General features: G+C 41.1%; 1 protein-coding gene across 2 annotated transcripts in view; it reads left to right on the top strand.

Annotated features, from left to right (window-relative positions):
* SEC10 (exocyst complex component sec10) overlaps nucleotides 1-18,112 on the top strand; it is a 320,447-nt gene that overhangs the window by 185,059 nt on the left and 117,276 nt on the right. For both annotated transcript variants that reach the window (XM_089459095.1, XM_089459096.1), the window contains exons 14-15: nucleotides 17,200-17,285; nucleotides 17,672-17,845. In XM_089459095.1, the coding sequence (XP_089315221.1) occupies nucleotides 17,200-17,285; nucleotides 17,672-17,845 (260 nt within the window). The remainder of the gene's footprint in view (nucleotides 1-17,199; nucleotides 17,286-17,671; nucleotides 17,846-18,112) is intronic.

The raw sequence follows: 18,112 nt of genomic DNA, 5'->3' as shown, positions 1-18,112 counted from the left end.
TCTATGCTTAGAGCAGTTTACTTATTTTTCTTCTTATTACCCACAGATTAGCAATCACATATACATTAAGTAAAGTGCCAATAGAACATTAAATGATCAACAGAAAACAAGCCAAGACAAGAGACACAAGATGTGGCAGCTAGTTAGGGACAAACCCCAATGCGGGGAAACCCTTCGATCAAATCTTCTTTTATCTTCAATAGTTCAGCAAAGATAAATAGTACAAAATCTGAATTCTGTAATTTTATATCAGCAGCAGCAAACCCTAGATCTGCAAAGTCAAACTTGGTCAAACTAGTTGAAATTGACCTCTAAAATGCTTGGTCAATTTCCGGTCAACTTGTCCTCGAACAACTTGAAGAAATAGCCCTTGAACAACCCCAAAAGTACAATCAATTTGCAGATTTCTGAAGTCAACTTGCAGCCCTAAACTAGGGCAGTCAACATCGGTCAAATTAGAGGTCAGACCACCTCGTTTTTCGTGCCAATAATTGCAGCTTGCCTAGGAGAGGCAACCACACCCAATCCACACTTCTGGATGGTCAACGCTGGTCAAAGAGATGACCTGCTGCCCTAGTGTCCTTCTTTCTGCGTCTTCCTTTCCCTCGGACGTCTTCCTTTCAGCCACACGTGTGAGAGAGAGAGAGAGAAGCTCCTTTTATGTGTAGGAGAGAGAGAGAGAGAAGATGAGTGAATGAATTGTCCAAATGGGGAGGAGGCTCCATGTATTTATATGCAAATGTTGAGGGTGAATGGACGTGCTGTTGGGCTTTTGAGCCTACATAAGTTTGCTGGCCGACCTTGACAATTTGTCCATAATCAAAATAAATTCATGTCTCCATAAATACTTATCAGAATCGGATGATCTTTAGATTAATCCTACACCTCTTGATGAGAGGAACCTAGGAAAAGTATCAGAAGCCATAAATAAGGTGATCCACATGGAGTTTGGCCTTAGTTGCCAATTTAAAACTCCCTCTCAACTAGGGAGAACTTCATCTGCAATCTGTCAGACCATCGCTGCTACCCATCCATCAAATGCATTGTCCTGTATAGCTTGACCCCACTCTGCTCTGCTCTGCTTTGCTCTACTCTGCTCTTCTTTGCTTTGCTATGCTCTGCTCGAACTATGAAGAAGAAGAAATGATCGAGGATGTATCATACCATCCTCCACTGACCCGAAGTCAGTCTCAGAGTGTGAACCACTCTCACTGATCCCAGATTAGTATCATTGATCCCAGATCAATGGAGGTCATCCTAGCATAGGGAGTACGGTAGATACAACGATGCGTCCATCGATAGTACTACTATGGTCCCTATCCTCATTTCCTTGCTCATTGATCAGATGAGAGGTACTTCCCATGAGTCTCAGACTGCGTGGGTAGGATGCCTCGACAGGAGAACTAATCATCTTGTCCACAGGAGAACGAATCATGCTGTCCAGTGGATGCCACGGAGAACGAATCATTCTATCTAGTGGATGCCACGGAGAACTAATCATCCTGGCCTAAAGGAGAACCAATCGTCCTGCTCCATAGTTGCCATGGAGAACGAATCATCTTGGCCCACAAGAGAACTAATCATCTTGTTCCACAGTCACCATGGGGTGTCACAGGGGAAGGTTGAACCTTTACCCTGTACATAGTGCACCACCAGGGGATGGTGAGTCACCCTGTGGTCACATGTCGCTCCAAGAAGTACCTCGTGCCCCCTTGGAGCTCCCAGAGCTCAATACATCATACTTGACTCTCATAAGAGGGTCTCTGAACGACACCAAGTCGTTCTCGGAAAGTCAGGAATTTGACCTTTCCTAAGGGCTTTGTCAAAATGTCGGCGACCTGTTCATCTGTACCGATATGTTGGAGCCTTATTGCTCCTCGCTGCACCATATCTCGAATATAGTGGTACCTGATATCGATATGCTTGGAGCGATCATGAAATACGAGATTCTCTGATAAACGGATCCCGCTCTAGTTGTCACACAGGATCACGATGGTATCCAATGTAAATCCAAATAGCTCACTGAAGAGCTTTCGCAACCAGAATGCCTCACAGGAGGCCATGTTAGCAGCAATGTACTCTGCCTCGACGGTGCTCAAAGTCACCGACTTCTGCTTCCTGCTCATCTAGGATATCGAGGCAGATCCCAAAGAGAAATAGCAACCAGAAGTACTCTTTCGGTCCACCTCACTGCTTGCCCAATCAACATCAGTATACCTAAGTAGTCTCACATCTCCGGCAGTGTATCTCAACCCATGAGTGATTGTGCCACGAAGATATCTCAACAGATTCTTGGCACCAATCTAATGTGAGTGGTGAGGCTCAACCATATGTTGACTCAATGTGTTGACTACAAAGCATATATCCGAATGGGAGTTCACCAAGAACATTAATGCTTCGACGAGTTGACGATACTCGGTAGCATTTCATAAAACAGGTCCAGCAGCACTACCTTTTAACTTCTTGAAGTCAAGCTCCATCAGGGTAGTTATGGGCTTGCAGTCCACCATGCCGAATTTCTCCAATATCTTCCTTGAGATAGGAAAATCTCTCCTGGTTTTTGCCAGACTTCCAGTCTTAGGAAATAGTGCATAAGTCCTAGGTCTTTCATCTCAAAGTCAGAAGCCATCTCCCTCTTACATTCGTGAATGAGAGGGTCTGCACCTGTTAGAAAGAGGTCGTCAACATATAGCACTAGTATGGGAGGCTTGTCATCTATAACCTTAAAGTAAAGGTTAGGGATGGCTTCACTCCTAGTGAATCCCAACTTCATCAAGTAGCTATCGATCCTCTCATACCATGCTCGGGGTGCTTGCTTTAGCCCATAGAGGGCCTTCTTCAACCTACACGCATGAGATTCTCAATCATAAATCTCAAATCCTTCGGGTTGCTCCACATAGACCTCCTCTTTGATCGAACCATGTAAGAATGCAGCCTTGACATCTATCTGATGTAGGTTCCATCCTTGCGAGGCAGCAAAGGCTATGATCGAGCGGATGGTGGTATATTGGGCAACATGTGAAAATATCTTGTCATAGTCTATACCTTCCTTCTGGGAGAAGCCACGAGCGACAAAACGAGCCTTATACTTTTCCGCACTTCCATCAACTGCATGCTTTATCTTGTAAAGCCATTTTGAAGTGACAACTGCTTTGTCCTGGGGTCTGGGGACCACATCCCAAACATCGTTTTTCATAATGGACTCATATTCCTCGGTCATAGCATCCTTCCATACTTGATGCTTGACGGAATCTATGAATGACGAAGGCTCATTTTGGATGATCGTGCTCATGATGGTCAGGTATCCCTGATACCTGTTCGGCTTCTTACTTTCACGGAAGGTTCCTCGGTGATCCAAAATGGATTTTGGATAGACTCCTAAGTCTAAGTGTTCCTCACTGAGGAAAATGAAAGTCCAAGGAAGTTCTTGGAACTAGCCCCATTGCAGAGATCATCTCATTTTGAATCTACTGCAACTTGAATGGGCAAAAACTGACTTAGGATGCAGAAGTTATCATAAAATGAAGCTGCCTATATCCTTTGGAAAAAGGGGCAAAATCCCTTGAAAATGGGTCCTAAAAACCCTCTAAGTCTTCAAAATCTCCTAAAAGGTCAAAACCATCGCAAAAGGAGAAGTTTTGGAAAAGGCAGATAACACTATCAGGCCTTAAAAACATGAGAAAACAACGAAAATTGAGCCCATCGGAGGTCAAAGGGACAGTGAACAGGAGTCATCGGATCTGGCTGATCAACAGTCCAGATCCGATCGACAATCGCAATCGGCGGTGGCTATCGGAGGATATCGGAGCATAATATATGATTATTGCGATCGCGACATTGCAATTGGTGATTGCAACAGAGCGATATCGCAATCGGCGACCACAATAGAGCGCTACACGGCTCGGGGCATGAGCGATATGCGATTGCGATCAATCGCATTGCGATATCGCAATCGGAGTTACACATAGGAGTGGTCACACACACACACATATATATATGTGATGCGATCAGCTGGACCCGATAACAAATATAAACGCTATTTGATATGATTTGAGATTTGTCAAACGACGAATTTCTGTGTATTTCGTTTGTTAAACGAATTACAAAGAAAATGTGCCAATGTGATATTACGGACCCGAAAGGGTTTATTAATACTATTACATATGATTTCAAGTCTGATAAGTGGGATTTTCAATGTTTTTAATGTATTTTATAAATACAAAGGGAAAGCCACGGAACGGGCAATTGTGACTTGCGACAACGACTAAGGGCGGACCCGATAATGTTATAAAGTGCATTTATGAAAATTTGAAGTCCGGTGAATAGTGTTTTCTGCGGATTTTTCCCGTGTTTGGTATATTTCCCTGTGTAAGCCGAGAATGCCAAAATTTGGGGATTTCAAGCGCTGGTGGTTCCTTCCGTTACAGAATAGGTGGCATCCATCCCTGAGGGCGTTTAGCAATGATTGCTAATGCTCAGAGAGGGGATTTGAGCAGACCAAAACAGGAAGACAGAGAGCCGGAGAGGGAAAATGAACCAACAACGCCGATTTGGCTTAAAAGCCACAGAATGACAGAGACAGGAGAGGTTGTTGGTTGCTGAGGTTGTTGTTGGGTTTTGTTGCTGAAAGTGAAGCCAAAGCAGGAAGCTAAGGCGAAGGAGGTAGCGTAGAAGCAAAAAGGCAGCCAAGGGAGTCACTTGGAAGTCAAGTGAAAAGCCAAGAGGGCTGTAAACTGATAGAGGGCAGAAAGAAGCCAGAGCTTCAAGAGCCAGGGAATAACATGGTGTCTGAACCCACTGTTTCTGTGTAAAACAACATGAGTTAAGCCAAGAGCTTGTAAAAAAGACTAATACCGTAATCTCAGAGAGCCTAGTTGAGTTGACTAGAGCTCACAGAGATGTAGCCCAAGAGTTGTGGGTGAACTCCCAATTAAATTGCTATCTTATGTGTTGTTTTTACTGCTGCATTATTCACTGTTATATGCATTTATATATCAGTTTAAGCACATCTACATATTCGCTAAAACAACAGATTCTTAGAGCATATAATCAATTAAAAACAAACATAAGCATACACTATATTGTCAAGCATATTATCAATTCCGCATTAGTTAATCAATAAGATTTGGGAATATTCAAGCTTTGGAAGTGGGAGAGGTTCTTGTAAGTTAGACAAGAAGCCTAAGTGCCCCATTTTCAGATCAGGTGGTATCAGAGCTTAAGATTGATTAACCCCACCTTCAAGGAAGGTTATATCAGATTGCTTGATTGACAGAGCAAAGATTGCTTGTCTGAAAAGTGTTTGGGCAGTCAAGGATTGATTGTCTGATTGTTGTATGCTTCTTTTACAAACTGACTATTTTCTGAGCGTGCAAAAGGTAAAGGGAGAGCTACTGATAGCTTATTCCAGGAAGGACAAATAGGAAGAAGGGCTGAAGGCATTCTTCTATCCCAAAGGACCTCAAGGCAGTCCTTAAAGCACAAGAGGTTTGTTGCAAAAGGTTGCTGAATAAGCTCTTTATTTATCTTGTTGAAGTTTTTTTGTTCATTGGCATAATGACAACTTCTACAAGTGGGTCCTCAAATTCTACTTTCTTCACAAGATTCTTTGATGAAGACATGAAGCAAGAATTGTCCACCATGATGGATATGGTGAGAGAAATGTCTGAGGATGGAAAGAAGAGTTGCAGACTTAGGGAGCAGTTGAATTCCATGAAGGAAGAGAAGCAGTTGCTTTCTGACAAATTGCAGGAAATGGAGAGGCAACTTCATATTGCAAATATGAACTTGAAAAGGATGCATGAGTTGGAGACACAACTCTTTGTTGCCCAAGAAGCCTTAGTCAAGTATCAGCTTGAAGAAGAGGTAAACCATTCCAGTTTGTCTTCAAATTCCTTTAAGGATGCTTCTATTGGTTCTTTTGAAAAACATACTAGAGGCATAGGTTCCAAGCTAATGTCCAAGATTGGCTATGAAGGAAAAGGCTTGGGTAGACATGCACAAGGTATTGTTGAGCCAATAATGATTGAGGAAAGGCCTAAGTATTTGGGTCTTGGCTATGGACAGATTCATGGAGAAAGTTCCAAAGCTGCCATGAAGGCCATTGAAACAGTGCCAAGAAGGGGTTGCATTGCAGAGTGTGAAGATTGTATTTAGGAGGAATGCAATAGCTTGAAACATCATTTGCAGGATGCAGATGTTTAGAAGCACACACTTGAACCAGAGAGTTGGGGAGACTCTAGCAGCCTTGAAGAGATTGATGGTGTTCCAAAGGGAGCCACTTCTTCATTTGATTCACCTCCTCAAGAAGGTAGTAAAGGTGAAAGAGAAAGGTATAAATCTGGTTCTAAACATTTTCCTTTTGATTGTACAAAGCATGAGAAATTTCCACATATGTATGGGAGAGGAATTGCATGTTCCTTTTGTGGTTTCGATAACCATAATGTTTCTAGATGTTGGAAGAGAATGGCCACATACAGGAAACTTTTGAAGGAAAATAAGCAAAAAGCCAAAGGTCTATTGGACAAGTTAAATCATGCTGTCAAGAGGATGCACATGCTGTGCACTTATTGCCATAAGCAAGGACATCTTGCTGCAAAATGTTGGACTTTGAATCCAACAATGCTTCTACAAAAGCTAAAGAAAGTGGAAAGTGAAGATGGCAGAAATGGAAGTGAAGATTCCATGACTGATGTGTCTCAGGATGATTCACATGATGATGCTGATGTGCAAACAAAGGCAGTACCTTTTAAAGGGATTGGTGAGGAACGATTAGAGTTCTTATCCGATTAAGATTGCATGTCTATTGATGCATCTACGTTATATTTCATTTCAGCTTCGAAAGTACAGTGTGCTTAAGTGAAAGTTGAAGGATGAAATGCATGCATGAGCATGAGATGCATGAACACAAGAATGTTGATGATTTCCTTGTTTTTGAACATGTATATGTAATTAACTTGCGGGGTTGATTTCTTTGACATGCATGTGATGCCATGTTGACTCGGGAGAAGTTAACTTGGTCTCCAAATGGAGATAATGATGAAGTGTTTCATCTTTTGAAAAAGAGTCCAAATGGTCTTTTTCTACATGTTTGACTCGAAGGGTCATTTGTTTAAAGGCATGTTTTATGGGCTTGTTATCTAGTCCCTCATTTGTATGCAGATGTAAGACATGGAGGTGATCACAAGATTTCTTTTGTTGAAGCAGGAGTTTAAGCCATCCAGTTGTTGTCTGTATTTCTGTTGTTGTTAACAGTTGTTGTTGATAGCTTTTCAAACAGGTACAAGTGAAAGTTTTGTGGAGCAGATGAACTTCACATTTGTTGGAGTCACCTTGGATCAATGATTATGGCAAATAAGTTCAAACCACCTTCTATGACCATTTTAGCAGAAGTTTTGTAGGAAGACAAGGAGGAAGATAGTTCTTCCCAGGAAGACCAGCCCATCCAGGAGGGGAAGTGGTCAGAAACTTTGGTTCAGAGGCACTATGCAAAGGCAAGTGTAGGGAGGTTGAAAGAAGAGGGTGAGTCACTCTCATTTACTGTTCAGATCAGTATATCAGTCTTTTGGAGACCAAAAGTTCTTTTAGTGGGAAGGCGTGATCCAAAATGGATTTTGGATAGACTCCTAAGTCTAAGTGTTCCTCACTGAGGAAAATGAAAGTCCAAGGAAGTTCCTGGAACTAGCCCCATTACAGAGATCATCTCATTTTGAATCTATTGCAACTTGAATGGGCAAAAACTGACTTAGGATGCAGAAGTTATCATAAAATGAAGCTACCTATATCCTTTGGAAAAAGGGGCAAAATCCCTTGAAAATGGGTCCTAAAAACCCTCTAAGTCTTCAAAATCTCCTAAAAGGTCAAAACCATCGCAAAAGGAGAAGTTTTGGAAAAGGCGGATAACACTATCGGGCCTTAAAAACATGAGAAAACAACGAAAATCGAGCCCATTGGAGGTCAAAGGGACAATGAATAGGAGCCGTCGAATCTGGGTGATCAGCGGTCCAGATGCCATCGGCAATCGCAATCGGCAGTGGCTATCGGAGGATATCGGAGCATAATATATGATTATTGCGATCGCAACATCACAATTGGCGATTGCAACGGAGCGATATCGCAATCGGCGACCACAATAGAGCGCTACACTGGCCTGGGGCATGAGCGATATGTGATTGCGATCAATCGCATCGCGATATCGCAATCGGAGTTACACAAAGGAGCAGTCATACACACATATATATACGATGTGATCAGCTGGACCCGATAACAAATATAAATGCTATTTGATATGATTTGAGATCCGTCAAATGACAGATTTTTGTGTATTTTGTTTATTAAACGAATTACAAAGAAAATGCGCCGATGCGATATTACGGACCCGAAAGGGTTTATTAATACTGTTACATATGATTTCAAGTCCGATAAGCGGGATTTTCAATGTTTTTAATGTATTTTATAAATACAAAGGGAAAGCCATGGAACGGGCAATTGTGACTTGCAACAGCGACTAAGGGCGGACCCGATAATGTTAGAAGGCACATTTATGGAAATTTGAAGTCCGATGAATAGCGTTTTCTGCGGATTTTTCCCGTGTTTGGTATATTTCCCTGTGTAAGCCTAGAATGCCAAAATTTGGGGATTTCAAGCGCTGGGGGTTCCTTTCGTTACAGAATAAGCGGCATCCATCCTTGAGGGCGTTTAGTAATGATTGCTAACGCTCAGAGAGGGGATTTGAGCGGACCTAAACAGGAAGACAGAGAGCCGAAGAGAGAAAATGAACCAATAGCTCTGATTTGGCTTAAAAGCCACAAAACGATAGAGATAGGAGAGGTTGTTGGTGGCTGAGGTTGTTCTTGGGTTTTGTTGCTGAAAGTGAAGCCAATGCAGGAAGCTAAGGTGAAGGAGGTAGCGTGGAAGCAAAAAGGCAGCCAAGGGAGTCACTTGGAAGTCAAGTGAAAAGTCAAGAGGGCTGTAAACTGATAGAGGGTAGAAAGAAGCCAGAGCTGAAGAGTCAGAGCAAGAGCCAGAGCTTCAAGAGCCAAGGAATAACATGGTGTCTGAACCCATTGTTTCTATGTAAAACAACATGAGTTAAGCCAAGAGCTTGTAAAAAAGACTAATACCATAATCCCAGAGAGCCTAGTTGGGTTGACTAGAGCTCACGGAGATGTAGCCCAAGAGTTGTGGGTGAACTCCCAATTAAATTGCTGTCTTATGCGTTGTTTTTACTGCTGCATTATTCACTGTTATATGCATTTATATATCAGTTTAAGCACATCTACATATTTGCTAAAACAACAGATTCTTAGAGCATATAATCAGTTAAAAACAAACATAAGCGTACACTATATTGTCAATTCCGCATATTATCAATTCCGCATTGGTTAATCAATAAGATTTGGGAATATTCAAGCTTTGGAAGTGGGAGAGGCTCTTGTAAGTTAGACAAGAAGCCTAAGTGCCCCATTTTTAGATCACTTGGAGTGCAATGTGTCCTTCAGCATCATCAAGTGTCCCCCTAAGCCATGAAGGCCTCTTCCTAGAAGAGGAAGGCACTCGCGGAGGAGGATCAATAGGATCCATAGGTTCTTCCACATCGGGCGTCGTCTCATCTTCCTTTTCCTTTGGTTCCTCGGTGTCAGCTTCTTTAGATCCCCTTAAAGTAGGAAGATTGTTTACTTTGCTAAGAGCCATATCTTCGTCAAAGGTGACATCATGACTAATCTTGACTTCCCTTTGACCAGCTACATAGATTCTATAGCCCTTAGGATTTTCGCTATAGCCCACGAAGATTCCTTTCTTTCCAAATGCACCCAATTTATTCCTTTTCTTTTTAGGCACATGAAAATATACATGGCTTCCAAAATTTCTAAAATGAGATATGTCAGGTTTCTTACTGGTGAATATTTCTTTGGGAGTCTCGGAACCCAATGCTTGATGAGGGCATCGGTTTTGTACATATACGACGGTATTTGCAGCTTCGACCTATAGAAACTTCGGAAGTCTTTGATCTTGGAGCATAGCACGAACAACTTCCACAATTGTATGATTCTTCCTTTCCGCGACACCATTCGGCTCAGGAGTATATGGTATAGTAGTCTCCCTCTTAATGCCAGCCTCTTTGCAAAAGTCATGAAACTCATTGGATTCATATTCAGTCCCATTATCAGTCCTTAAGGTCTTGATCTTCTTTTCGGTTTGATTCTCGATCAAGGCTTTGAAGTGTCGAAACCAGGGGAACACTTCATCCTTCTTTTTCATGAAGTATATCCAAGTCTTGCGAGAATAATCATCTGTAAAAGTGAGGTAATATAAATATCGTCCCAAGGAGTTCATAGGTATCATACCGGATATGTCTGAGTGAACCAATTGCAATATATCGGAGGTCTTGCTTTGGCTTGAAGGGAATAGTGACCTGTTTTATTGCAATTGTAACATCTTCCTTTTCTTCCACCCTTTGGTCTAGCCTTTTCTTTGAATTTAGCTCGGCATTGTTTCTTCTTTTAGTATGAGAAGAAAAGGCAGAGGGATGACCTTTAAGTATGGGGATTTCTTGCTCTTCCATCCTCGTTTCTTCTTGAATGCATCTGGTCATTAATTCCTCAAATCCAGGAATTACGTTATTGTTGAGAAGAGTAGTCCTGAATATATACCATTCAGATGGCAGTCCTCCAAGAGTTGTGAGTGTCATTTCCTTGTCAGGAATTACTTCCCCAATAGATAGGATATCGTTCTTGATCTCGGTGATCTTTAAGAAATATGCTTGCATACTCTCATCTTTGCCCTTCTTAATTTCCTTCAACTTATTTCTAAGAAACAAGACTTGATTTGCATCATTAACTTTAAAATAAAAGTCACCATTCTATTGTAGATTTCCTTGGAGGTGTTCAGCTCGGAAACATAGGCCACCAAGTGCTTGTCGATACAGTCCTGGATGATCTTCCTTTCTTTTATTTCTCCCTTGGTCCATTTGTTCCTAGCAGCAATGGATGCATTTGATGGAGGCTCAACAATTCCACCTCTCACATGGTCCAACACTTCCCGTTCTTCTAATGTTAGATCGAGAGACATCTTCCATCCGTGATAGTCAGACTTCTCACGAAGTTTGTCTTCAGAAGGGAAGTGTCACGTGTGTTGAGGACCCCATGATTTCTTTACGATAGCCTTGCCAACCTTCTCTTCAGTGATTGCTCTTGCTCTTGCTTGTGCTTTGTCTTCACCTCAGCTCTGATACCGTGTTAAATTATGGTATGTTCTATGCTTAGAGCAGTTTACTTATTTTTCTTCTTATTACCCATAGATTAGCAATCACATATACATTAAGTAAAGTGCAGATAGAACATTAAATGAACAACAGAAAACAAGCCAAGACAAGAGACACAAGATGTGGCGGCTAGCCAAGGACAAACCCCAATGCAGGGAAACCCTTTGATCAAATCTTCTTTTATCTTCAATAGTTCAGCAGAGAGAAATAGTAAAAAATCTGAATTCTGTAATTTTATATCAGCAACAACAAACCCTAGATCTGCAAAGTCAAACTTGGTCAAACTAGTTGAAATTGACCTCTAAAATGCTTGGTCAATTTCCGGTCAACTTGTCCTGTAACAGCTTGAAGAAATAGCCCTTGAACAACCCCAAAAGTACAATCAATTTGTAGATTTTTGAAGTCAACTTGCAGCCCTAAACCAGGGCAGTCAACACCGGTCAAATTAGAGGTCAGATCACCTCGGTTTTCGTGCCAAAAATTACGGCTTGCCTAGCAGAGGCAACCACACCCAATCCGCACTTCTGGATGGTCAACGCTGGTCAAAGAGATGACCTGCTGCCCTAGTGTCCTTTCTGCATCTTCCTTGCCCTAGGATGTCTTCCTTTCAGCCACACGTGTGAGAGAGAGAGTCTCCTTTTATGCGTAGGAGAGAGGGAGAGAAGATGAGTGAATGAATTGTCCAAATGAGGAGGAGGCTCCTTGTATTTATATGCAAACGTTGAGGGTGAATGGATGTGATTGTTGGGCTTTTGAGCCTATTTAAGTTCGCTGGCCGACTTTGACAATTTGTCCATAATCAAAATAAATTCATATCTCCATAAATACTTATCGGAATCGGATGATCTTTAGATCAATCCTACACCTCTCGATGAGAGGAATCTAGGAAAAATATCAGAAGCCATAAATAAGGTGATCCACATGGAGTTTGGCCCTAGTTGCCAATTTTAAGAGTAGGCTCATGAATATATCCATTATATCAAAATGGCACCCAGTGCACTGTCCAACACATACATGATCATGATATAAAGATCAAAACAAAAACACATAACCAAGGAGGCTAGAAATGGCCTCTACAACAAAAGTAAATTGTGACCAGTACTACCGGCTACTGCTAGAGGATTCGAGATCATGTGGATCAATCTCTGGATCAGAGTCAGACAGAGGGGCCCCATGGCTCCTCCTGATCATCATCTCCAACTGCAACTGTAGAAGTGGTAGCACTAGCAGGCTGTGCAGTAGCTGCAAGCTGATATAGACGAGATATGCGCTTCTGTCATGTCTGAGCAAAGGAAGCACCTGCAACTGGAGGACTTTTTGGCTCTGAGGCTGAGGCTGGTACAAGTGGATCATGATCTGCATTCAATTGAACATTATGTTCGAGTGATGCTATCGTTTGTAAATCATAATCCATATCCTCATCAGAAGCAAACTCGGCTGGATGACTCTCCACTACCCAATCTGATGTTTGGATCATTGTCTTCCAACACAATGGGATCTGAATCAGGTCTTTTGTTCAACAATTGGTTGCGCCTGAGCCGGAGGTTGTATTGGACATATACTAGATCATTTAGTCATTTTTGATCCAAACGGTTTCTCTTCTTTGTGTGAATCCTCTCAAAGACAGACCAATTGTGCTCACACCCAGTGGCACTGCAAGTTTGAGTCAAAATACGAATTGTAAACTTTTGCAATTCAGGACAATGGCTACCAAAAGCCTCCCACCATTGTGATGCAAGAAACATAGGAGTGTAATGAGTTAGCTCAACAAAATTACAAATTATATCCAACTTTCAAATTATAAACGATTTAACAAAATAAGTATTAAGAATTTGAAAATTGAAATTTTTGTTTACCTGACTCATCTGCTTCCCTTGCAATCTTTGCTAGGTTCTTCCCAAAGGTACCTAAGGCAGTGCTGAAGGTTGTGACCTATCGGTGTATCTCCAACGGATCACACTCCATTGGGATCATGCGATTAATGCAGTCAATCAATCCATCTCTAACCTCCCCCCTCAAAGCTCCTATTGCCTTAGCTTTATAATGATACCGTGCGTTTAAAAAATACCCAGTTGCATGTATAGGGCGATGGAGTTGATTGTTCCATATTTCATCAATGATTGCCCAAATGGGCCCATACTTAGCCACTTTATCCTTGTATGCCCTCTTTATTTGCTCCTTTTCTTGATCCATAACCTCATAAATGAAGCCCGTAGCAAATCTTTCCCCGTACACCAACCACAACACCTTAATCAGTGGCTCAACAAGCTTCACAATCTCTGTTGTCTTTCTCCAAAATATTTTTTCATTAACTTTCTTTTTCAATTCTTTGCCTTCCAGTTTGTGAGCCACTGGCTTTGATTCCATTCTTCACTGGAAAAAATGTTTTGCAAGTTTCTATGTTGTGAAAGCATAGATTGCAATGTCAAAAAATGAGTAGCAAATCTAGTGATGGCAGGCCTAATAATATCCTTGTCCCCTGTGTGTTTCCTCATCAGGCTCAAAATCCATGAATGATTGAAGTTAAATTTTGTTATGCTTTTGGCATGATCTACAGTGTTTTTGACCCAATCTAATTTGCCAATATCCTCAAGCATGAGGTCTATGCAATGTGCAACACATGGAGTCCAAAAGATGGTTCTGTGTTTTTCCTCTAACAGTTTAACAACAAGAACATAGTTAGAGGCATTATCTGTGATGACTTGAACAACATTAGCCACCCCCACCTCCTCAACAACCTCATCCAATAGCTAAAACAACAATTGTCCATCTTTTACCTTATCAAATGCATCAACTGATTTTAGAAACATGGTTCCCTGTGGGCAGAAGATAAGAAAGTTTATGATGGTACGGTTTCTTTGATCAGTCCATCCATCTGACATGATGGTACATCCTGTTCTTTCCCATGAGTCCTTGAAATCTTTCAAATACTCATTAATGGAGGAAATTTCTTTCTGCAAACGATACCCCCTTAGCTCATGCATAGTAGGGCCTTTGCAGCCTTTTCCAGTAGCATGTATGGCATCAAACATAGGCTCATAATATGGTGAACAGGAAGCATTGAAGGGGATATCAGCGGCATACCACCATCTAGCTATGTAATCACAGGCAGTCTCCCTCAATTCTTTTTTCCGATGGTCATCTAAAGTGGGCTGCATATGACTTCTACTAGCTTGAGGACCATGTGCATCTGATGGAGAGGAGGGAGTGAAATAACTTTTGATATTCATATCACCCTTTTTCATTTTACCCTTTCCCTTTTCTTGAATAGACTCAAAAGAGGGAGGAACATATTGGAAGGGGTTGGATGCATCAGTACAAGGGATAAAGGAAGAACCCTCAAAATCAAAATGGGGGTTGGTAGCTAACATTTTTTGTATATTCCTCTTCCTCCCAATTTCAGCCTCTAACTCTTTTTGCCTAGCCTTATCTTCTTAAACTTCTCAAAGCTGGCAAATAAATCCTTCCTAATCTCCCCAATTTTTGTTGAGGTACATGGAGTAATTTGGCTTCTAATCCCCGCCAAGTGTTGTTTCAGCCTATTAATGCTCCCAGGACCTTCCTTAATTTTGTTATTGCAAATTTTGCAATGCATTTGACTATCAACCATTTCAACATATGCCCAAGCAACATCTTTCACTCTAGGTGCCATTTTTTGACTTGGAAACCTTTGGGCAAATTGCTATCCCCACAACACCCTTTTTATTGTGACCTGTCCAACACCCCACAAAGAGGCCTCCTCAAACGGGTATATGAACCAGTATATGGTTTTTCTCCATTACAACCATGAGGGCACAAAAACTTGTAGCTTCCACCACCTTTTCCCCTTTCAAGTTTGGTCACAAAATTCCACAAGGGTGTCAATGCAGCTTTCCCCTCTAGCATTTCGGTGTCCTCTTCATCCCCTTCCTCCTCATCATACATTGGGTCACTAATATGGGGATCACTATCCTCTTGTTCTTCTTCCCTTCTATTCCTACTCCCCCTTGCCATCATGAAAACCAAAAGTGGAATGATAGATAGAAGCCAAAAGAACACCAATTTGGAATATGAATATAGATGGACAACCTGCAATGAAATGAGCAAGAAGAAAGAATGGGAAAGAGTAGGAGAGGTAGGAAAAAAAATACAAAACAACGACAGAAAAATGAGGGAGTTTACCTCTATAGCACTTGTAGATGGAAACCCTTCTTTACTCCTCCAAGCTCCTCCTCCTTCATTGCTCCTAGCTCCTCCTCCTAGCTCTCCTCATGCCTCTTTGCTCCAAGCTCTCTTCCCCTGTCTCTCCTCTCTGCTCCAAGCTCTCTTGCCCTCTCTTCTCCAAGCTCTCCAAAAATACAAGAGTGAGGAAATGAGCTTTATCCCCATCTATCATTTCCCTAACTCAACCTTAAACCCACCCTCAACTCAAGTTGAGAAAAAACAAAAAAAATACGTTTTTTGGGTTGGCCACTGTGGAACCACCCATCGGGCATCGGATCCGCTCAGGATCTGTACAGATTTGTGCCCAATCCACAGCGGATTGGGCTGGCACAGTTCTGAAATTTCAGGAACTGTGTTAGCTGGCCCGATCAGCGGTTCCAGATTTCTGAACCGTGGATCCGGCGGCAGATCTCCCACGCATCCGTACACGGTACGGGACATAGATCCCAGTTTGGATCCCTGCGGGGGGTGGAGTGTTTCATGCAACATTGGTCATGTCTACAGTGAATAAGAATGAAATACTGAGATATGAGAATGAAATGAGAGGCATTTTTTTAAACATTGATTTTAGGGTTTTTTTTTTCCCACTCCAGCATTTTTGTCTCCTCTCCGAAATCTATTTTAACCATCAAATTTCTGTGCTGGGGTGTACATTTGTGTGCTAGGTTGGACTGCTGAGTTTATTGGAGAGATTCACAAGTCTGGGTGAGTCTGCCATGTCCCGAGTCTCTAGGTGAGTCTGAGTTGAGTACTTATCTCTGACTCTCATCAGAGACTTGGGCAGACTCACAAGGACTTGTGAGTCTCCCATGAATCAAAGAACACTTGGGTGTGACCACCCTACTGGACTTAATCAGCATGCAATTGAAAATGATAAATTGGTTCTGTTGTTTGAACTTTGAACAGGTTTAATGTCCCCTTTCACACCTTGTTTATAACTGTTTATGAACCTTCCAAGCCCTTCAGCCATGAAAATGAAGAGATAAGGTGAGAAAGTATTACTTTAATTAGTGCCTCTTGAATTATTAATGATGCTGAACATATTCCATCAATCAAGATAGAAAAGGAAGCTATTGGTATGTAACACTAGAGCTACTCTATCCAGTATTGGTTAAAACCAATAGATTTCAACATGTGAATGAAAAACTGCTTGTTTATATGGTCTGAGGTGATTGGATATGGACATGCACAATTTAATAAATGCACATTTCTGCTGTGTGGATTAAATGGAATGAATCACTTATTGTACAGTTATTAGCCTGTCCAAAATTTTCTACCCTGAACAAAGCCACCATGCTTCTTAGATTTTGGTTTGTGAAGAAGTGGCTTAAGGTGATTAGCAGTAACCTTTAGTATGGTTTTGTATATGGTGTTACATAATGCGATCGTCAAAACTATCCTTTGGGGTTGCATCTTTCTGTTTTGGGATCAAGGTTACAAAGGTTGCATTCAAGGTCTGTTTCATCCTTCTTGATCGTCTGGAATTTTCCACTGCCTCTTTATTATTGTTTGCAGTAATGTCGCAGAATTCCTGAAATAAGTTGTTGGAAAATCATCTGGACTGGGCACTTTTCCATTTTCATGATAATGAACTGCCTTTTGTTTAATGGAGAGTTTCACTTTTTTGATGCAAATTTTTTTGAGTTGCTAAATTCTTAAAGGCAATTTTAATATACAGATGTTTGCAATTGCATTGTGGCTAATCTAATGATTACTCTATTCTATGGTTTCAGGGCTTGCAGAGTCTCTGTTTTCTACACACCAGGATGAATATCCAGAGCATGAACAGTGTTCATTAAACCAATTATTTCAATCTAAGGTCTTATACTATGTTTTAGTCAGGCTAACTTGCATGATTTGTCTATGTTTTGATATTCCAGCTAGTATACAGTTATGTTAAGAACGAAGTTCGTATTCACAAGTTAAAGACTCCAGAATGCTTGGAATATGAAGATGTCCATTGTGGATACAATTATATATATAAAATGTATGAATGAGAATATGATGATGAGATTGTTACAAATGTGGGCCTGCTTATATACCTTGGCAGGTGCCCTTTTATGAATGGTCACATCCTTAGATACATGCCTCTTCTATACTAATCACTGATTAATCATTATTATGATTGTTATAATATTTATATTTACATTATTTTTATATATATTACAGTCATAACAAGTCAACTGAAAGTGTTATTCATTTTAGATGGCAGAGCTGCGTTCTGGAGCACAACAACCATCTGAAGTGTCTGGTACATTGTCACGTGGTAAATCTTCTTCCACTGCCTTTGCACACCAACAGATGTCAGTGAGTATTGTGACTGAGTTTGTTCGTTGGAATGAGGAGGCAGTTAGTCGCTGCAATCTGTTGTCCCCCAATGTAAGAGGAATTCAGTAACTGCATTTTCCCTAACACAATGAAATAATTTTATTGGCATTGTATTTACTGTTTCCTATTTTGAAAGACATGTTCTGCTACTTTCATGCTAAATCTTCCACCTACTGTTACTTTTATGCTAAATCTTGCACCTAAAGTAGCATCAATTTTCTTGAATAATTGTTGCTTTTAACATGATCAACTTAGTAATATCTGTTCTATAAATTTTAAATACATTATAATTAGGTGTCATGCAGCTAATGTTTATAC

Source organism: Pinus tabuliformis, chromosome 7, assembly GCF_031772625.1.
Source record: "Pinus tabuliformis cultivar Carrire ecotype Pingquan chromosome 7, CPIR1, whole genome shotgun sequence".
NCBI classification, from domain to species: Eukaryota; Viridiplantae; Streptophyta; class Pinopsida; order Pinales; family Pinaceae; genus Pinus; species Pinus tabuliformis.
The sequence above is the reverse complement of the archived record's forward strand: the minus strand, read 5'-3'. Positions and strand labels throughout refer to the sequence as shown.